The sequence below is a fragment of the Stenella coeruleoalba genome (assembly GCF_951394435.1).
Source record: "Stenella coeruleoalba genome assembly, chromosome: 15".
NCBI classification, from domain to species: domain Eukaryota; kingdom Metazoa; phylum Chordata; class Mammalia; order Artiodactyla; family Delphinidae; genus Stenella; species Stenella coeruleoalba.
The window spans coordinates 4,229,987-4,251,986 of record NC_137161.1 but is presented as its reverse complement, the minus strand read 5'-3'; the positions used below and the strand labels follow the sequence as shown (position 1 = coordinate 4,251,986).

The 22,000-nt window shown below is 45.1% G+C and overlaps 2 protein-coding genes across 2 annotated transcripts; both read right to left on the bottom strand.

Annotated features, from left to right (window-relative positions):
- Positions 1-2,635: 2,635 nt before the first annotated feature.
- ATP5F1E (ATP synthase F1 subunit epsilon) lies at positions 2,636-6,604 on the bottom strand. The gene is made up of 3 exons (XM_079945735.1): positions 6,457-6,604; positions 4,243-4,369; positions 2,636-2,787 (listed from the first exon to the last, which is right to left on the bottom strand). Exons 1-2 carry the CDS (start codon positions 6,486-6,488, stop codon positions 4,246-4,248), a joined length of 156 nt encoding a protein of 51 aa, XP_079801861.1. The 5' UTR covers positions 6,489-6,604; the 3' UTR covers positions 2,636-2,787; positions 4,243-4,245.
- Positions 6,605-7,232: 628 nt separating this feature from the next.
- On the bottom strand, positions 7,233-17,241 carry PRELID3B (PRELI domain containing 3B). Its single transcript, XM_079945378.1, has 6 exons — positions 16,883-17,241; positions 12,831-12,999; positions 11,583-11,672; positions 11,073-11,143; positions 10,850-10,952; positions 7,233-9,309 (listed from the first exon to the last, which is right to left on the bottom strand). Exons 1-6 carry the CDS (start codon positions 16,912-16,914, stop codon positions 9,190-9,192), a joined length of 585 nt encoding a protein of 194 aa, XP_079801504.1. The 5' UTR covers positions 16,915-17,241; the 3' UTR covers positions 7,233-9,189.
- Positions 17,242-22,000: the final 4,759 nt, after the last annotated feature.

Here is a 22,000-nt window from a genome sequence, read left to right as displayed (position 1 = left end):
TAGAATTACCACGGAGCTGTCCTATTTGATCCATGGGTAGCTGGCGACAGGAGGAAATATTTACTTGCAGGCAACCGGATTTGCTCTGTAATCTGCAGTAATGAGGTAGCCGGTGAATGGGTGACAGCAGCTCATTTTGAGAAACTTCACTCTTTTCATGTAGTCTTATGAGGAAAGAACTAAAACATGTACCAAGAGAAAATTCTCTCGCTGTTGGTATCATGACAAGTCTTCTATTTCCAGAATTACAAAAAAAAAAAAAAAAATTTAAATACTTTCTACTTGTGGTTCAAAAAGCACTAAAAACAAAAGTAGATTTAAAAGTAGATTTAAGGAACTGCACCTAAACGACTCCTAGTTTGAAGTTCATAACTTCCTTAGATGCTAAAAAGACTTATAACCTGCGATTACATAAGAATTTACACATGATTCCTCTAGCACTTTTTTTCACTTTCTCAAACCTGAAAAGGCAATTAAATAGATGCAAGAAAGGATAAAGATCTAAATTTAAAAAAACCCTGCTGATTTATATTACTGTAAAGATTTTTGTTTGCTCAACAGTAATCATTAAAATAAAAGAAATACAATTTTAAATGGCTAAATTGCTTTATTTCAGACTAAATAAATTCCTTTTCTTGGAATTCTAACCGTCCAGACTGATTAATGTGAGTAGTTAAAAATATTTTCAGAATGCATCTCACCATCCTACTCTTTCGTATGGTAGAAATAGATTAAAAAAAAAAAAAACCAAAAACCCCACTAGAAACCGAAAGAAATCTGTCCCCTGTGATTTTGAAGAGCCTATTCCTTTAGCTGTATGGTTGCTACAGCGACATTGGTCTCTCGGAGACCAAGACGGTGGAATCAGAATTTCAGAGCTTGTCTGACTCCTTCACTTCACACACGAGAACACTGCGTGAGTGAAGAGACTGAATCCCTCACAAATCACTCAGGTGGTTAGTGAAATACCCACAACAAGATCTGATCAGGGCCCCCTGGTAGTCTGGACACAGTGGTCCTGCCACCTCCCAGCAGGGCATCACAGTATCGGTTCAGGATTTTTTAATCACAGAGAAAGAGCCTCAAAGAATCTTTACTGAGCAGTGAATCTGTCCTTTACTCAGTTGACTTTTAATCCTTTCCATACCACAAGCCCTGTCCCTAAGTCTCTTTTCTAATTATCCCATTTGCCTCCCGAATGAATGACTTATCTCTAATTGAATTGGTTGGGAAGAATTTAGCCCTTTGCCTATCAGTTACTTTTATTTGCCTGGTACCAAGAAGGCCCCACGGCCTTGTGATCCATTTATTCCTGTCCCTGTAATGAAAGATGCCTCCTGGTACCTTAACTGTGGGGACCGGAAGCATGACAACTGAGGGGCCTTGACTTCAAAAGAGCAGGACAACAGCCTGAGGCACAGGGCACAAGGGGCTCGTAGGCTGCTTCTGTCCAGCCCTGCAGCTCCTCGCGTGCCCCATGCCAAGAATGAGATAAAGCCTGTAGGTCAAGTGTCCAGGGCAGGAAGTCCTCTCCAGAAGCCAACAGCAAAGGCGTTTTCTTGCCCTCATCCTTGGCATGGCGGAGTGGCCGTGATAAATTATTGTTAGCTTAAGTACCAAGCTGAGAACCTGTCCTGGGGCAGAAGCTAAACCGGTGTTTCAACATTTCCTGTCCAAGTGTCTCTCTCCATGTCCAGAAGTGGGTAAAAATCAAGCAGTTAACTTTGCAACTTTGTAAGCTTTGGGGTTTTACTTGGCTGAGTGCCTTCAAGTTTCAAAGAAAGAGAAAAACACCCTGCTGGCAACAATTCTTCAACCCTAAATATTTAATAGGTAAACGAATCGCCGTGAAAACACCATGGACCTGCTGTCATGACCATGCCCTAGACCTGCAGTCCAGAAGCTTAGATTTTCACGTCAGCTCGGCCATCAGCTCGGTAAGCATGTTGCTGAGCGGCTTTGCCTCGTTTCCTATGAGAAGTGCTCCCAGAATATAAAGATTCACTTATAAGACAATGTGAAAGGTATCTCGTGCTTAGCGAATTTCGACAATAGTACTTCTCTATAGCTTTGAAGTGCACGATAGAAAATGAATACTACAATTTAGCATTTCTTCTCATCTACGCTTTCCATAATTATTCGCACTCAGCCTGCTGAATCGCACCACCTGGATACGGCTGCCGGTGCAGAAGGACGAGGCCAGCAGACAACCCGGCCCACCCCTGACCCCAACCCACTGCTCTGACATGACGTCTGCAATTCAAAGATAAGGGGCAAGACAGCCTCAATGACGGAGCCCAATTCTGTCAATTACGTCACGAAAAAGAGAACCTTTTCTTTTGAGACATTTTCAAAATGTCTCCTGGATCCCTCTGGTCACTAGATATGATATCTGTTCTCCCTTTAACTTTTTTTTTCTTTTTTTCAGCTGTACGTCTTACAGGACCTTAGTTCGCCGACCAGGGATTGAACCCGTGCCCCGTGCAGTGGAAGCTCGGAGTCCTAACCACTGGACCACCAGGGAATTCACTGTTCTCCTTTAAAAAGCCCTGGTTCATATGATCATAATCCTGCAGTGGTGTGGTAGTTCCCAAACAGAAAAAGTCCGAGAGAAACCAAAAACCAACAGCAAGAGTGAGCTGTACTTTAATTTATTGGCATTGTCAATCTATGAACAAGACAGGTTTTTTTTTTTCCCCCACGAAGGGGGATCGTTTTCAATCTGCCATAACACGTGCCCACACATCTTCACCATGAACATGCAGCATTTCAAGCTGTAGTCAGGGTCTAGGAGGAAAAGAGAAACAGCAAGTTGCCAGTCCTTCATGTTTTCTTAAAAATCCAACACGAACAGGGAAAGTAACTTCCTTATAATGAGCAGTATAATATGACTGCAGATCTCCTTCACTCGGTTGGTGATAAACCCTGGCTCTCAGCTGTAAAAAGCGCAGGCTCATGTGCACTGCCTTAGCCGAAGAGGCACTTCCCTGCTAAGGAAAACCAAACACTCTCCCTGCAATAAAGAAACACTCTGCCTTTAAAAGACGCTAAATCCCCTATGCTGAGGCGGTGGGGCTGCGTCCCCAGCACGATGGATAGAGAATGGTCACTGTTCTGCTTACCGGAGCTGGACACTACTACTTCCTGGCCCAAAGGACATTACAAGGTGGAGGGAGTTCGATGCGGAGTCTGGCTCGGCCATGCTGCAGGCACAGGCTGGGTGATTTTTCTCAGTTTGCTCGTTGTTAAAACAAAACAACCCAACCTAAAACCAGGTCTCATTCCTCAGAATTATGAGATCAGACAGAGAGCCCCAGAAAAAGGGCTCAACACCGCATCTCCAGACTTGTAATAAAATATTTACTAATTCAAAATGAAAATGAAAAGTGCTTAGGGGAGACAGTTCCAATAAGTACAATCGCTCATAACCACAAGCTGCCAGAAGATTACTATTTATCACATTTCCCTGCAACTGCGGGTCTGAAGCTTTTTTAAAGCTAAACAAGAAAATTAAATCTGAAAAACAGCTTTCCGGTAATTTGCCTCGCTTGATCTTCGAAATAATAATGTCAAGAAAGCAGTTTAGAGATCAAATCACTTTAATAGTTTGGAACACAAAAGTCTGAACTTATCAACTGTACGAAACTGCCTTACTTTGCATTGCCAACATCAGAAGTAAAATGAACCAAACTCTGAAAACATAAATTTAGCAAAACAGTATTCACTGCAGGGTCTTGCCGATTTTATTGCTTGATAAAATAGAAGGACCCTTGCCTGTACCTGTAGCCCTACATTCGGGAAGTAGTGATTTGTGAGAACATGAGCAGATGTGGGGGAAATAAAAACTCAAAGAACTGTAATTTTTCATGCTCCTGAACTGTTACATAACTCCAGTAACAATTATAAAAGTGGGGAGTTTATCCTCCGAATTATTTGATTTTGTGCAGACACATGAAACAGGTTTAATTAAAATAAGATGGCTTTCTACCTAGCATTGCTCAATGAACTGAAAATCAACGTGGCAGGTTACTTCTGCTTGTCAGGGCCTCGAAATGACATTCTTTGATGATGCCATGGGGCTTCCACAACCTGTATGCGTGACATTACCATCCCACTAACTTACTTCTAGATGTGCTGATGGACCAAACGTGGACAGAAGGCAGAACTAAAATTATTTTGATTTTTAAAAGCTCTCTAAATACTTAAGATGCAACTCTTTCTCTAAATCCACCAACAACTTACAGATTATTCCTTTTTCACTTTCACAATTTTTATGCTGCTGCCAGAAGTCTTCTCGGTGTTTGCTTTGAATTCCGTCTTCAGTGCATCCCTCACTGCTTTTGCACAGATCTGGGAGTATCGGATGTAGCTGGAGGAACACGAGAGACAATATAAAGCTAATTATCAATGATCCAGCCAGACTTGCTGTGTGACTGTGCTTTTGTTTTTCTTCCTGTACTTTTCATTTTGGTTGGATTGTACATCATTGTAGAACTGAACTTAAAAATGACTAATGCGGGGCTTCCCTGGTGGTGCAGTGGTTAAGAATCCGCCTGCCAATGCAGGGGACTTGGGTTCGAACCCTGGTCCGGGAAGATCCCACATGCCGCGGAGCAATTAAGCCCATGTGCTCCAACTACTGAGCCTGCGCTCTAGAGCCCACGAGCCACAACTACTGAGCCCGTGCGCCCTAGAGCCCGTGCCCCACAACGAGAAGCCACCACAATGAAAAGCCTGTGCGCAGAAACAAAGACCCAACATAGCCAAAAAAAAAAAAAAGTTAATTAATTTAAAAAAAAATGACTAATGCAAAAGGAATCTATACAAAGAAAAAGAAGAGCAGAAAGAAATGTATCAAAGTCTTAATTGGGGTTAGGTGATTTTTGGTTTTTCTTCTTTGCAGTGTTTTCTCTTTAATACATATTAATTTGAAATAAAAGATGCATATATTAGAGAAAAAAACCCCACAGCACAGTGAACAGTCCTAAATGTTAACAGAGGGTATGAGTGGTTTTTTTCCATTTCTCTAGTTAAAATTTTTTCTTTTATTATTCTTACAAGGTAAAGTATACATAATTAAAAGAAGGAAAAAAAACTATTTTGAATTAAAACAGCTCTACTTCTGATTATTTAAAGGTTTTCCTGCGAATATTGGATTCTGCTTGTCAGGCCTGCCATTGAAAATACTTCCCAAGCAAGGTTTCTAAATTAAACGGAGAAGTCCTTAGAGAACATCATCAATTCCAGCAAAATATCTAACAGCCAGCTTCCTGTTTTGTAGATGGACTCCCATCAACATCTTATTTTCCAAAAGATGTCAGCTCACTTTTTACACTGTTTGAAAACAGGAAGGACAGAGGGGAGGGAGCTGCTGACTATTCTCTCATGTTTCAGGTTTGTTTTTTTGGGCCAGAGATAGGAGTTCCAATTCTTGCTCCCACTCCTACTAACTGGTGAATTTTACGCTGTTCCATCTTTTGGGCTAATTTATTCTGTAAAAACAATGGAACAAAGCAGAAGGATAACAGTATTTGCCTCACTGGTGGCAGGGAGGAGGAAAGACAAAGTGTGGAGAGCAGGATTGCCCCACCTGTCTCGTAGGAGGTGCTTAATACATGGTCCCTCTGACTGGGGCCATCATCCTTCCAACTGTACAAAACTTTGCTTGACCTTGGAAGTCAGGACACACTTGGGTTGCCCACAGTCACATACCCACAGACGGTCACTACTAGAGGTGCTACTTAATCTAGTCAAGCAGCAAGGTGTGTTAACCTGAGCCAGGTGAGCGGCTCAACTGGGTGCACAGGCAAAGAAACCAGGTGTGACACCTAGACCCATGGTATCTCCATTTCACCAGAAGCCACGTCCTCCAGTGGGTTCCATAGTTTGGCTTCCCGAGAGCCACCACTCACCTTGTGGCAGAGCTTTGTACACCTTACCGAGGGCTCAGCCGTTTTACCAATAAGGAAACCTGAGAGCAACAGGAGCTAATTTAATAAAAGATGGATATGCCATTTTAAAAGGCCCCACCTTAATGCTGGAACGGCCAGGTATGGTGACCGTGGTTACCTCCAGAGACCTCTCTCCTCTCCTTCAAGTTCTCAAGTTGTATGTGACTCTGTTACTTCTAGAACGTCAACCGAGTGTAATTTAAAGGACAAAGGCCCCGCGGGTGAGAAGCGCCGTCCACGGGAAGACCCGGCACTTGTCGAGCGCGTTCAAGGCGGCGCACAGGTGCTCGGCGGCGCCCCCGGCAGGTGCGGACAGGTGCTCGGCCCCGGCACGCCCGCATCCCACGGCCGTGAACCCGGCCTCCCCGCCCGCAGGCCGCCATCTTGGGGCCGCACTCGCCGGGACCACCCCCACCCCCATCGCGCCCGGCGTGACCTCCGACCCCGGTTCGCCCCGGACCTCCCCGCGCCCCAGCTGTCCGGCCCTCCCGATGTCCGGCCCTACCTGAGTCCAGCTTGTCGCCAGTACGCCACCATGATGTCGCGAGAGGGGGCGCGTCGGGCCGAATCCCGAGGACCCGTCAAGGGCGGCTCAGCGTGCAGGCCGGCTGCCGGAAGGTCAGGCCTCAGAAGCGGAAGGGGCGGAGCTCCGGGCCTGCCAATCCCACCGCCCCTTGCCCCGCCCCGCCTTCCCTAACGGCCTCTGCCGTCTCGTCGCAGAATCCTCCAGGCTCCGCGAGCCAATGGGGGCGCGCGGCCCGGGCCGCGGGTGCCAATCCCCGGGCGGGCGGGCCGGTCGGCCGCGCGTTCCTATTGGCTCCGCGGGCTTTCGTAGTGGCTCAGGGGGCGGCGGCCGGGGCGGCGGGGCAAGAGGGGAGTTGGAGGGAACGCGGGGCCGCGTAGCTTCGGGAGCGCGAGACTCGGGGCCGCGTAGAGGTCGGTGTCGGGGCGCACCCCCCCCCGACCCCGGACCCGACGGCCGCGTCCAGACCTTCATGTTGACAACACTCAAGCATGTCCGCCCCGAGTTAACAGTTAAAACGAGCCGCCCTCCGACAATCCCTAGGGTTTCAGGCCGGCCCGGGGCACCAGAACCTGGCCGGGGAGAATGAACTGGACATCGGAGGGAGGAGGGGAGGAGGCCCAGCGCGTCCAGCTTAAGAGACTCAACCTCGCGGCGCAGAGCCGGCTCGAGCGCGCGGCAATTAGGTGAATTCTTACAAGGAAAAGCATTTCTTTTGCTCCTTAGTTACTAAAAAGAAATTATAATCAGGAAAAACATCATAGTTAAAAGGAACTTTTTATTAACAGGAAGGTTTTTCTTAATTCATATAAGATTCATCTTTAACATTAAACAGGATAATATGCTCCATAATCCGAGAGTCTAATTCTAACCCATGAACACTCTACTCCAGTTTAGTCCTCTCGAATGCCTGCTGTTATTTATATTTTAACAGGTAAAAGCCATTACCTACGAGCTACTTAACGAAAAGTAACTACACTGGAAGATGAAAATCTATAGAATTTTGTCATTAGATCAGAGTAAAAAAAAAACAGGATAAAATTTTGTTTAGAAATCTTTTTATCATTAGGGTATTCTTATACTTTTCAGAACAAGTATAATTTTCAGAAGTTATACAAGGCAACTTATTATTAAATATCATTATTTAGCAATGGTTTGTTTAGTTGAAATGTTATTTTAATTGTAAAAACCATCTCCGGTTACAAAAAATAATCAAAAACCTTATTGGCTTTAACTTGCTTTTACAAATGTCCTAAGAAGTCGCAAGCTAAACAATATTTTAAATAGAAAAACAATAATTTTCAAATAGCCTGGTATACTATTTTTGTGGTTTAGGTACATATATTAATTGGTTTCTTTTATAGGAAACCTGACTAGAAGTTTATCACTTTAAGTACTGTGAAATAAAGGCAAGAGCTCATCACCTTTTAACAAAAATATTCTGTATGCAACAATTCCCAGTATCAAAGGTATTCTTATTTAACGGTTGATAATTGCTTGCCTGCTACAAAATACAAAACAACACAACATTTACTGGATTGTTTTCCAGATTGCAGCTGCCCACTGGCATCCAAAGCAAGGATTTCCCATAAATAAAAGCTGCAAAGCAATTCACATACTGGTTAGTTTAGGTCAATGCTTTTTTTTCACGCTATTATTCTTTTTTCTTCTCCACCGCCCCCATCCCCTGCAGTGACACAGTATTATTTAAAAACATTAAGTCCCTGGGATTTATGCTTCAGATCAAGACATCATTCGAGTAATTTCAAATGATGTACAGCTCTTCACGTAAAGAAGATGTTTTGTGGTCACAGTTACTTCAAAAAGGAATTATATTCAAATAACCTGACATATCATGCTTTAGCAATTACAGAACCACAATTTTGACACATGGCAATTGATAAGTTAGGCAAATGTGAAATGCTAAAAGATGTGAACAGCTGTTCTTCTGTTTAAGTTTAGAGTAGTGCAAAATTCTGGTAATGACTTTATTTTTTCAGTTAACATAACCAGCCCACAACACAGCATACTAAGTCATAAAGTACAGATCCAAGGAAGGTAATACATTTACTAAGTTACAAAACTTTGGCAAATCAATACAGTACTCTTTAACACAATAAAATATATTTTTGTTGGAGTCAGTTATTACTTTCATGATAATTTTTACTCCAAAAATGTTGAGTACCAAATTAAAACACTGTGATTTTTAATGGTGGTTTATAGCAGAGCAAGTTATTTTATACAATTAATGTCTTTTTAAAACTATACAGTTTCTCCTTTAAAAGTGAGTTCCCTCATGCAAGTTCTCCAAGTTTATTGCAGGGCAGTGGTGGGTATGTAAGAGGTGGCTCTGCTTGGTTCTGGGGTTGGTCCAAAGACAGGTAGAGTTCCAATGCATGAAAAGCTTTAAAACTCTACCTTAAGGAGGTTTGATCAGCCAATACCAATTTTCAAGTACTTTTCAAAAATTGTTACATTTTTACATAAATACTGGAATCCTCAAAATCAGACAGTCATTTCAGACAACACTAATTTCAGCCAATCCCTTTGATTTAGAAACACTGCACCTCTTTGTTTTGATCAAGTCACACAGTCCTTCTTCAGCTTATTAAAAAAACAATTCTACCGAAAATATAGTTGTATTTTTTAAATAACAAATAAATATACTGCCAGCTCGTAGAGACCTGGGGAACTGGGTGTTATCAACTTTCATTATCATTTCTCCACAAATGCTGCTGCTGCCATTGGTGTCCTTATGCTCCCTCTTGCCGAAGCCGTCAATTCCTCAATTTCAGCATTTAATTTATGTATTACCCACTCCATTGCTTCTCGGCCCTTAAAAAAAAATCCAACATGTTTATTCTTACCAAGTGAGAGCAAAGGCACCTGTCAAATAAACGGCACATCAGGAAGTAACAAGAAGCGGTACAAGCATAACTAAACCTCACCAGGACAGGTTGTTTTTACCTTTGCTTTTTTCTCTCTAACGTTATTTACCAAATATCAAATGCCTTGAGAAACTGGCTTGATCTATATACTGATTTTAATTTATATTTTTGCAAAAGATGTTCTCGAATCTACAATTAAATGACAGTGGTGTTTTACTTATTTATGATTAGAATGGTTCCCCTTTCGGGGTGAGGTCAAACTCCTTTTTTTTCTTTTTATGTCCATATTTTAAACCAAAATCCTGTATGAGGCTCTGAAGGCTCTGGTCCCTGACTTCCACTTCAACCACTCTCTTGGACCCTATGCAGTTCCTTGAGGGACAGAACAGGAGCATTTCCTGCTTCCGGTCTCAGGGCCTCCTTTGCACACGCAGCTCCTCTGCCTGGAATGCTTCCTAGCAGGCCCCTCACGGCCTACCCACCCCTCATTCAGAACTCAGCAGAAACATCACTTACTGAACACTCATTAAACACTGTCATACCTTTCTGTACTTTTCCTTTCCTAATGACGTTTTGTATGATTAATGTCGCCTTCCTCTTAGTTCCACGAGGGCAGGGGCCACGTTTGTTTTGCTCCCCGCTGTATCCCCAGTCTAGCCTAGCACTCTGCCTGACACAGAGAAGGCATCTATGAATATCTTTTGACTGCTGAACGATTATATTAAACATGTGTTATAAAACAGTACATTAGGCATCTCTTTCTCTGAACTTACTTTATTTTAAATCATTCTTAATCAGGCAAAAATTAGTTGGGGGGCAGTGGAGAAAAATCTCACTTTTTTCACGTATAAAGCACAGACATATATCCATTTATCTATATCTATAATCTGTAGTATTAAACAATTTCATGGGGTGGGGGTAATTAGGGGAAAAATATCTACAGTGGACCTGGGCGTGAAGGGAGCTAATGAAAAAAAGGTTGGGAATCTATGCTTTCAACAGTGACGCACTGCTACATGGCTCCCCCCCTTCCCCCATGCTGGGCCCAGGGCTACAGTCTTCCCATATTATCTCATTCACTCTTCGCACCCAACCCTGTAGGGTGGGTGAGTAATCTCCACTTCGCAGACAGGAAACTGAAGCAGAGAGAGGTTCACTTAATTAATTGCCCAAGGTGAAAGGCTGGTCAGAGTTACAGCTGGCACGTGAAGGCAGGTGGGCTGGACCCCAGAGCCCGTGCCAGCAACTGCCCACATCACCTCGCACTGCAGTGGCTCAGAGTCAGCTCACAAGGACAGCGCTTCCAAGAAACAAGACCCAGGAGTGAGAGCAAGCAGGGAGGGGCTTCCCTGGTGGTCCAGTGGTTAAGACTCCACGCTTCCACCGCAGGGGGTGTGGGGAACTGAGATCCTGCAAGCCTGCGCTGCACCCCCCAAAGAAAAAACAGAAGACAAAACAAAGAGCAAGCGGGGAGCAGCCTTCCTTACTTTATTGGCATTTGACGATATCGTGCTGGCCATCAGGCCTTCGAGGTAACTGCCGAGACTGACCCCTTTCACGGCAATTATGGCTTCTTGAGTCAAAACAGTTCTGGAACAAAACACATTTACACAGCTTCAGGATGACCTAATTGTCATTTTTCAAAGAAATATTTGATTAAAAAATTAAAACACACTGTAAAATAGGTTTGTTAAAATATTTTTCACTTACTTTTCTGGGTCTTGAGGATGTGGTTTGTATATAAGTCTCTCATCTACTGAAACCATATTTGTAAATGAAATCTATAGAATTAAAAAAAAAGTCAAATCATCTTGGAAACCAAAAATATTTCCAAAATTAATTCACAAACCAAAACCTTGCTAGCTAAATATACAAAACAGCAGCAAGTAAACCACTTTGATATTAGTGTAAAAAGAAGTTTTCACTATTCATTGCTTCCTTTTTATTAAAAAAATAATAAATTTGACAAAAGCATCATAATAGTAATAACATGCACACGATGCCAAGTGCACTTTACTGAGTGCCGTCTCCTAGAAATAACAGGCAGGCTCATTAGAGCGCTGAGGCTAAGCACAAACAGGCAGAGACGATGCAGCATCTCAGTACTGATTTCCTAAGCCAGGCTGAAGAGCATACATTCATTTGTGTACCAACTACAAAAGAGAGGAAAAAACGAAGCCAAACAGTTTAAAATTAAAACAAAAGGGAGTCCAGACTTACATTAGTAGATTTAAGTTCCATTGTTTTCTCTACGGGATCCACTACAGAATGTTCTTGCACATATGTTTTGGTTCTTGCTGCACCAATAAGCTAAGTAAAACATTCAGAATTAGTAATCAGAGGAAGAAGGATTTCTTAACAAGTGTATCAATATTTTATTTGAAGGTAAAAATGTGTTAATATTTTGAACCAAAAATCTGTTTTCATAAAAAACATGAGAAAGCAACAAAGGTCAGAAAGGAGGCCCGTTTAATGGTAAGAGGACTTCATACACCACGAAGGAGATGAGACGCCCAAGACACAAGCAGAGGCGATTAGCAACCAGCCCGCGGAGAGCGAACGGAGTACAAGGCAGGACTCGGCAGCTGCCGAGGTTGAGGGTGGAACAGTGAGCCTGAACATTCGGGAAGCAGGGCATGTAGAGAAAGGAGGGGTTTGGAGTGTCTGTCAGTGTTTTCCTAGCGCGGCCCAAGGGAGAGGACGCAGTGGCTCCGGTCTCCAGACAGAAAACCAGCCACCTCACGACGAAGATAACACAGCACATCCAGGGTCATTCCCTGTGCTCCGACCCCAAGCCAATCCCAGCCGTGCTCATTTCTGCGTCCGCACCATCTAGTGCAGTGGTGTGTGCGATGGAAGCAAATTGTTGGAAAATGTGTACTTTACTTTTCTGAGGTGGCCCACTTTCTAGAAAAAGAATCTCTACAGACAACTGGGTCCACTTATACCAGGGTTCTCTCCCATCACGATAAACTGGCAGCCCACTTTCCTGCTGGTTAAACTGGCTCGCTAAAGCCTGCTCCCTTGAAAGGGCATAGAATTGCTTTTAAACATACAGGTAGAAGCAACAGATCTTGGAACAAACACGGCAGCAGCAAAGTGAGACCATGCTCCTCACTTAACAGGCGCGGCCACCACTGACCACAGCAACTGTCAGCTAACAACCAGCACCAGACCACTGCTTCCACATCTTAAGTTGCTGGCAAAGTAGGAAAAGCAGAATAAAACTTTTAGATTACAGAGCATTAGCTGGCTTCCTTCAGGAGGTTTTATCGGGTGCCTTCATGAAGACTGTAATAATATTTCCAATTCATTATACACTCATAACTCAAGTTTATTATAATACAATTTGAACTGATGCAAAAATGACATTCAGAATCGGCTCCCACAACCTATTTGAAATTATAATGTGGTTTTGAAAACTTCTCTACAGCAGTCACATTACTTCAGGAATAAAGACACACTTACAGATTTCACAATAGAAGGCAGTCCCCACTCTGTGCTGAGAAGTCTATGGCTGTGCAACTTTCCGGAGAGATCTACGTGTCTGTCCAGTACATCAACTCCAACCACACTTGGGTTCATAGGGTTTGGGTATTTCTGCATTGCAGCCGTTGTAACAGTTTCCCATGGGTGGCTGCCGACAGGAATAAAAAATCAAACATTAAAAAATACGCATATAAATGAAACCATTCTTATAACCCATCCAATTAGTCTTTACAATTAAACTTTAATTTACCTAGGGAAGACTACTTTCTGAAACGCTGACTGAAAGATGACTTGGGGAGGCTCAGTCTACATTTTGAACATGTGCAGATTTCAGTATGTCTTCAGCACACAGGTGATGCGGCAGAGCTGGCGCCCAGAAGGTTAAAATAGCCTACAGGGCGCTGCAGAGCCGTTCTTCAGTCACCTTGTCCACTTACCAGTGTCCACTCTCACATGTAAGTTTTGTTTCTAAGAATTACTGATTCATAAAAATGTGTTTTACAATTATGTTCTACAGAAACAAACAGCAAAAAATATTATTATACCATTTATTCTTCTGTCTGACCCCACTTCTGTGAAGCCATAAAGAAGTAACAAGAGCAAAAGAACTTATAGGCACTACAAATTCTCATAGGAATTACAAAAAGATTCAAAGCATTACTGATTTAAATATCATAATATTAAACATGTATTCTTCTCTAATAAGGTAATAAAGAATACTGGCCCCTCCAGTCAATCTTTATCCATTACTTTCCTCAAGAGTGATTCTGATTTCTGTTTTGAAAAGGTCACCCAATACAATAAAATGTTTTTTTAAGGTGCTCCTAATGTGCCACTCTCTAATAGTCTCTCTTAATAAGCATTTGCTTGTCATCTAGGATCGAGATGGTAATAATATCATGGAACTCGCAGCATCTTTATATTCGTCAAAAAGCACATGTACTTGGGTGATTCAAAATGCGATGTACATTTGTTCTCTTCACAACTTATCTGGACAACATGCTTGTACCAAAGATAGCCATTTCAAATGAGCTTCCTATTAACTACAATGAGCCTTAAAAGTGACTGATTTTACACATCTTCACTGAAAGGAAAGACAAGATCTGGAGACGGTGTTTCAAACTACACTTACCGATAAACCACACAGCATGACTTCTTATTTTTCGAAAAGCAAAACACCAACATTGTAAAGCAATTATACTCCAATAAAGATGTTAAAAAAAACAAAAGCAAAACAAGTAGGCAGTAATCTACTTCAACTTTTCAGAGAACTAAGCCTGACAACTTTTCGTGGACAAAAGGAAAATCTCAGCCTCACTCATTTTGCAAAATCCTGGACAACCAGTAACATTGCTCGTAATGCCTTCACTTTTGCTCTAACATTATACAGAAATGAACCCCATTCTGGTTTTAATCTCAAGCCTTATTCAGCAAACACTGCAGGTATATAAGCGGAGCTACTTCATAAAGCTAAACAGTCCCCACAAATAGAAGTGATAGGGGCCAAGCACTCTCATTGCTACCACGAAAACTACCTAAAATGAGAATCGGATGAACACCTCCCTGTCTCCATCTAGTCATATACCATGGGGAGGTGGCTTCCACGCACTTATCTCTTCCCCCACCTCCTTGAAAAAATTAATAATTGCAAGGCTTCGGGGTGGTTATGCATTATTTCTAAGTCAGTCATTCTCTCCTCTCTGAGCCAACTTGAAAACGTTGACGTTGACTTAGCTTGGACGAAGACTGCTTTATAAAACACGACTAGCTCAAAAATCACAAAGGATGCATATTACAATTAACAATCTTCCAGTAATTCACTTTAACTAAATTAATGAAATCATGTGAAAAGACTTCACACTGCAAGACATTCAAAGATGGCCCCAAAGGACAGTCAGTCAGTAGAACCTGGTCGTGCTTGGTGAGCTGTCCAATTTTTTCACCTATAAAACGAGGTGGGGAACACTGTTAACTCCACTGAGGCAGCAACAGTGTCTTGATTTATTTACCAAAGTGGAACCAATCCGAAGAACAGTGCCTGGCACTTAGTGGGCCTTCATATTTGTTGAAGGAATCAATGAATGACTTCAACTGATGCCAACTACATGCTAGGCCTCAGAAGGAAGCACTGGAAAATCAAAGATGGGAAAGACTCAGAATGATGACTTAGATGTTGTTAGTTAGTAACAGCCTTAAGATGGAAAACACAGGGAAAGCATAAAATTTGAGAGGGGAGATAAATGACTTCATTTTCGGGGATGCTGAGTCTGAAGAGCCTGCAGGACATGTGAGTAGAGATACCCTGCTAAGACCTGAAAATAAGGATTTTAAGAAAGACTGGAGCCCAAGGTACAGATTTGGGTGCCAGAAATGTGTGTATCAGCTGGGACCTTGATTAAAAAGTCCACATTATCTGGGGAGAATCAGGATCAGGGCTTCTTCTCCCAGGAAACGCAGAGCATTTATGTGAATATGACTATTTTCTGCGAGGACAGTCCCAGAGCTTTCATCAAATTTCAGAGAAACGTGCAACAAAAAGAGAAAGACTAATAGTCCCTGATGAAATGCAAGAAGGCCAACAACAGAATTTCACTGAACATTTACACTGAAGGGTAAGAAGTGAGGAAAACATTAAAGAAGAGGGCCAAACGAGTGGGGAGGGGTAGGAAACAAGCTAGGTAGAAGAGTGTTAAGGAAGAAAATTCTAAGGAGTGCCAAGAACTTCTCAAGCATTTAAACCCAGAAGAGAGCTGCAAAGAAGAGACCAGCCATGATCCCAACGGCTGAAACAGAGTAGTGAAGAATGTGACCTGGTTAAAGAACACTGGAAAGTCTACAAACTTAGGCTCTTTCCCCCAGAAAGATTGTAAACATTAGGGAGAAAAGAAATCTGCCCCGATTCTAACATTCTCTACCTTCCAGGATCCAGTGGACTCCTGCATGTGTCTGATTCACTGAGTGTGTGAAAAGCCTACAACTTGTTTTAAACATTGCCCTGGAAATAAACTAAAACATACTGCCAAGCTAAAAAAATTAAAACAGTGTGGCAACAACAGCCAGACCACTGGGATAGAACAGATAGCTCAGAAATGGATTAAAATATAAATCACAAGCGTCTTAGGAGGAAGGTGGCATTTCAAATGGGTGAGAAGAAAAAAGATTAGTCAATAAAGAGTGATGAGACAAATGATCAACAATTTGTTCAGGCAAAAATGATACAGGTGAATAAATGCATGGTTCTTTTGTACAATGAATCATGGAACCAGAAGGGAATTTAATTCCCAACATCCAACTGGTGTAAGGCCTATTTTCCTTACCAAACATTTCTCCCTAACCAACAGATGTTAATGAACATGGCCTCAAAGACATCTCAGCGCTGTCAGGCCCTGACGACACCTCCGTCGTCGTCTTCCATGTCTCAGACGAAAATGCGTAAACCCAAGGTCACACAGCTTGTTGGAGCCAGTGCTGGACCTTGGACTCCAATTTCAAGGCCGTAAATTCTAACTCCTCAGGTCAACGGGCTGCCGGAAAAGGTCCGCTGTGCGGTCGCCTGAGCTCGCCCTAAGTCCACATTCCGAAGCAAGGAACTCCACCCGAAGATACTGGAGCGACCAGCCTCTCGACAGCCCACGATCCTCGGGGCCACGACTCACAGGTCTCTGCAAGGCCCCATGTGGCAACGGGGCGCCTGTCCCACCCCCAGTGCCGTCAGGGACCTCGTGCTCGACGACGCCCCCGCCCCGCAAAAGAGCGTCCACGGGAGGCAGGCCGCCAGGGCCCCTTCCCCAGCCCCCTCCCGGACGGGTCGTCTCTCCTGGGTACCCATTCCTGGGGCGTCCCCAGGGTCGTGACCTTCGTCCCCGCCCCCAGGACTCCGAGGCGCTCGGGCCCAGCTCCCCCCACCAGGCCCGACGCCTGGAAGCTTCCTGAGGGCCGCCCCGGCCTCGCCGCGACTCCGGGCCCGGCCTGCCCTCCCACCCCGCAGTTACCCCATGCCCCCCGCCGACCTGCCCCCGCCCCAAACGTACTCAAAGACGTGCTCCGAAGTCCAGATCTTCATGATGCCGGCGGCCCGCGCGGTGTCCGGGCGGCGATAGGGCACAGCGAGGCAGAGGAGCCACTCTTGCCCCGGCCCCGCCCCTCAGCCTCCCCGGCGGCCGCCCACTGCGCACGCGCCATCGGGCCCGACGCGAGGGACGTCCCGACGCGCTGCCCCACGCCCTATCCCGGCCTGGGTTTTGCCCCAGGCTTGCGCGCGGCGCAACGAAGCCCCGCCCCTTAGCGCCAGGCGCACCGCGCCGGCGCAGTTCCGAGGGCGACGCTCCAGGCCGCCGGCGCGGGAGCTGTGCTGCGCAGGCGCGGCACGCGACCTGCGGTCCGCCCCCTCGCGGGCGTCGGCGGGAACGCCGAGCTCTGGGCAGAGTTGGGCCGGGCCCAGCTGGGTCCTGTGCGCGCCGCCCGCCAGCCCGTCCGACCGCCTCGCCTCCTTGCCTCCTCGCCTCCTCGCTCCCGCCGGGCCCGAGCTCGCCTGGCGTTACGAGGACTGTTGACGGATCCAATCGGCCCTCTTACACTGACATCTCCTGTGTGTTCGGGGTTCACTTGAGCAAATGTTCATGGTGCCACGTTAGAAACTTCCTCCTACCTGCTGTCTCACCCCAGGCTGTGGAGGGTCCATAGTCAACCAGCTAAGCGATCAACCAAGCAAGCAACCAGCCAAGCAGGCAGTCAGCCCTGTGCTCGTGCCACCTGCCCTCCCGGAGGTTTTTGCCCCTCGGCGGGGAGAAGAGACACAGAGTACACCGGAGAAGCTAACATCAGACAGTGCGCTTAGTGCCCAGTGGAGGGTGTAGTTAGGAAGCACGAGTGCTCAATGGAACAGGTGGAAAGCCAGCTGGCCCGGGGTTTACAGGATGGCTCTCAGCTCAGCTGTCAGTGGCCCCCGCCCTTCCTTTATCACCCTTCCTTAGCAGCTCCTCTAAACTTTAGTTCCTCTGACACACATCCTGTTGCATTTTTCTTAGCACTTCTCACTCTTTGAGATCATCCTGTTCATTTGTTTAACTTCCGCTCAAATGTAAGCCCTTGAGGGCAAGGATCTTGCCTGCCTTGCTCAATAATGATTCTCAGTAAGGTCTCAATGGTTATTTATTGAAAAATGAAATAATAATTCTTCGCGGAATGAATGAATTACTGGAATCATACAGCCACTAGACTGTAAGCGCCTGACAGGGAGGGTCTTGCCAGACTTGTCCAGCAAAATCCCCCTGCACCTACATAATCTCTGGTTGTTGCGTAAATGAATGAATGAGAAGGACGTGAGGGGGCAGGATGGCATGGCATGCGGTTTCATCCACATCACGAGATGAACCTCGTCCAGTGGACAAACTGGCCTCGCTTTCAGGACAAGGCCTCTCTCTCTGGTACCCACCACACTCCACAACCTGTACCCCCTAACAGAAAAATTTGCCGTTTTAAATGATGGCTGTGGAGGAAAATTTTTACATCTAGTTACCTAGAAGCTAGTTCGAAGCACTGCCTCATTCTTGTTCTTAGCTCATTTGATTGTTAAAAACAAATAAAAGCCAGGTTAATTTAGGAGGGAGGATAATTTTTTAAAATAGCTGAGGTCCTTTATATAAAGAAAGAGAAAAATTACATTGGACAGGAAGGAAATAATATGCTTGGGTAGTTGCTAAGTGCTGTTTGTGGTACCTAGGACTTTAAAAACAAAACCTACAGTACTTAGAGGGGATTCTTAGGGAGGTAATGCTCTACGGGCTGCTGAGAGAGCCTCAGCCTCGATTACTGAGAAGTTAATGTCATTAGCTTCAATTGAGAAGTTAATGTTGCTGGGTGTTAAAAACACTGGTTCAGGAACCGTCAGCACAGAACAGCCTGTCTCCGCTATTCCCGGAGCTCCGTGAAGCTGTTCACCATCCAGGATTCCTATTCTGTTTATTTTAGAGAATGTTATTCTGCCCTCTATTTCAATATTTCTGTTTTTTAAAGTTGTGAAAATGAGAGCTGCCCCCCCCCCCAATCCTATATCAGTCTATCGACAGCTTGAGTGGTGGGGATGGGGGCATGGAAGGCTGGAGATCTAGGCCCAACTCTCTCTTCTGTGTGGAAGTCATACCACCGACCTTGTACTTGGGTTTGGAGAGCAGGACTTTACATAGATTTTCTCCTGGAGACTCACACAGGAACACACAGAGGAAACAAATGAATGGTTTTTACATACCTAAGCCTTGTGTCACTGACTGTGCCTCTCACAGAAACAGGCAAGTCATTAGCAGGTCATTAAATTGACTTGAAATTAAGTAGGTGACTGGCTCTTTTTTTTAAAAAAATTATTTATTTATTTGTTCTTATTTTTGGCTGTGTTGGGTCTTGGTTGCTGTGCACGGGCTTTCTCTATTTGCAGAGAGCGGGGGCTATTCTTTGTTGAGGTGCACGGGCTTCCCATTGCTGTGACTTGTTGCGGAGCCCGGGCTCTAGGCACGCAGGCTTCAGTAGTTGTGGCGCGCGGGCGCGCGGGCGAACGGGCTTAGCTGCTCCGCGGCACGTGGGATCTTCCCGGACCAGGGCTTGAACCTGTGTCCCCTGCATTGGCAGGTGGATTCTTAACCACTGAGCCATCAAGGAAGCCCCGGTGACTGGCTGTTATGACACTTACTTACCAGGATGACACACAATCCCCAGAGCCTCACGCCCTTCCCTGTGCCTGGGGTGCGTGTTGGGGAGAATGCAGATGAGATTCCTACCATCGAGAAACTTCAAAACTGGCTGAGGAGCCAAAACACAAGGCGAACAATAACTAGAAGATGAACAACAAGGTCCTTCCGTGCAGCACAGGGAACTATGTTCCATACCTTGTAATAAACAAAATACCACAGGTTGGGCGGCTTATAAACAGCAGAAATTTATTTCTTTCAGTCCTGGAAGCTGGAAGCCCAAGATCAGGATGCCAGGAGGGTCGGGTTGCTGACTTCTCGTTGCGGCCTCACTTGGTGGAAGGGGCAAGAGGGCTGTCTCGGGCCTCTTCTGTGAGAGCATCGATCTCATCCATTTGGGAACCTCCCAAAGGCCCCACCCTCTTTTTAAAAAATATTTATTTATTAAAATATTTATTTATTTATTGCCTGCGTTGGGTCTTAGTTGCGGCATGTGGGCTCTTTGTTGCAGCATGCAGGCTTCTCACTAGTTGTGGCATGGGCTCAGTTGCCTGGAGGCATGTGGGATCGTAGTTCCCCAACCAGGGATCGAACCTGTGTCCCCTGCATTGCAAGATGGAGTCTTTTTTTTTTAGATGTTGGGGGTAGGAGTTTATTAATTTATTTTTGCTGTGTTGGGTCTTCGTTTCTGTGTGAGGGCTTTCTCTAGTTGTGGCGAGCGGGGGCCCCTCTTCATCGCGGTACACAGGTCTCTCACTATCACGGCCTCTCTTGTTGCGGAGCACAGGCTCCAGAGGTACAGGCTCAGTAGTTGTGGCTCACGGGCCTAGTTGCTCCGTGCCATGTGGGATCTTCCCAGACCAGGGCTCGAACCTGTGTCCCCCTGCATTAGCAGGCAGATTCTCACCACTGCACCACCAGGGAAGCCCGCAAGATGGATTCTTAACCACTGGGCCACCAGGGAAGTCCCAAGCCCCCACCTTCTAATATCATTGTGTTGGACATTAGGAATTCAATATGAATTTGGGGCGGGGGGAGAGGCACAAACATTCAGACAATAGCAACTTCTCTGTTAGAGGGATGAGAGGGCCTGTGGCCATTACTGGGAAGCAAGAATCGTCAAAACATGAACATATTTATTCCTGAGCCAAACGCTTGGAAACTTAGCACCTGCTGAGAACACTAGCCTAGACCTTGTTGAGCCCATGTGTCTTCTGGTTAGTCTCTCAGTGCTTGTCTATGGCGGAAAATGTACCACCGACTGTTGGAAAGTGAAGTGGCAACGCTGGGAAAAGATGCAGGATTTTATCAGGTTGAGCAGGTGACCCCCAAGACCTCCTACGTCACATGTGAAACCACCAGTGGATGACTTCCTGTGGAATCAAGGCAGCTAGCAACTGAGAAGAGAAAGTTGACAAGAGATGGTTCCCAAAGTCAAAGCACGTCATAAGACAATGCTTTGAACAGCTACGGAATAGGAGGGACCCATGGGAAAGCTGAGCAAGTCCTTGAGTATTTCCGCAAAGATCTCCATCACTGTGATTGGGCTGTGAAACGCAAACATATTGTGTAGTGCTTTTTCCAGTTTGGTGGGGAAAATGATGGCAAAACCCAGCACTTGATTCATCCTATGCATAAGAATTTGCATGGAGTTACAATTTTAACCTAAACTGTGTGTGTGTGTGTGTGTGTGTGTGTGTGTGTGTCTCATAATATATATATGTTATAATATATATGTATCACTACATTTATGCATATGTATATAGGTGCCTGTGTGTGTCTATAAACTTACTAGTGTCATTTGATATTTCTTTTTCCAGGGTAAAGTCCTAGCTACAATTTTTGCTTTTCATTATTTACTATGAAATTTTGCTGTTGGTTGTAAGTGGATTCAGTGGGTTGACTGGGCACCACTGTACACTAAGAACGAGGGCTTTCTTAAACCTCAAGAGCTGGGACTACTCAGGGTGCTTGTTTAGGAGGAAGATGCCCAGGCCCTCAGGGTGAGAAACAAGGGCAGAGGTGGAAGGAGGGGAGATGGGGTTTGAGGCATTTTTAGGAAGCCCTACTGGTAGGGAACTTGTGCTTTGACTCAAGCAGACTTTACAAATGGAGAGACAGAATCTGCGTGGCCTCGGGATGAGCGGGAAAAACGCAACCTGCACAACAAGCCCAGGAATTCAACATCCCGTGGCCTCTGTTCCCTGGGGATTTCACTGGCCTGGAAAGAGACCAGAAAGCAGGAGGGACTCAGAAGCCTGCAGGGACCTCGGGCCCTGGAACCCACTTGCTTGTCTCTACAAAGGGCACCTCCTTATCTCAGGAATCTTTCATTACTTCTAATTCAACAAGTATCTTGAGGCAAATGCAATTTTGTTCCCATATTAGTGATCCCAGATTTTGGGTAACGGTCCAGAGCTTCCTATCTATATGATTTCCATCCCGCCCCCGCCACCCCCCCTCTATGTT

Excerpts from the sequence above, each read along its gene's own strand:
- ATP5F1E (XM_079945735.1), bottom strand. The coding sequence starts at position 6,488 with ATGGTGGCGTACTGGCGACAAGCTGGACTCAG. Across the intron at positions 4,370-6,456 it reads TGGCGACAAGCTGGACTCAG|CTACATCCGATACTCCCAGA; the intron begins GTAGGGCCGGAC and ends GTGTTCCTCCAG.
- PRELID3B (XM_079945378.1), bottom strand. The coding sequence starts at position 16,914 with ATGAAGATCTGGACTTCGGAGCACGTCTTTGA. Across the intron at positions 11,144-11,582 it reads TGGAACTTAAATCTACTAAT|ATTTCATTTACAAATATGGT; the intron begins GTAAGTCTGGAC and ends TTAATTCTATAG. Across the intron at positions 9,310-10,849 it reads TATCGTCAAATGCCAATAAA|GGCCGAGAAGCAATGGAGTG; the intron begins GTAAGGAAGGCT and ends TTTTTTTTTAAG.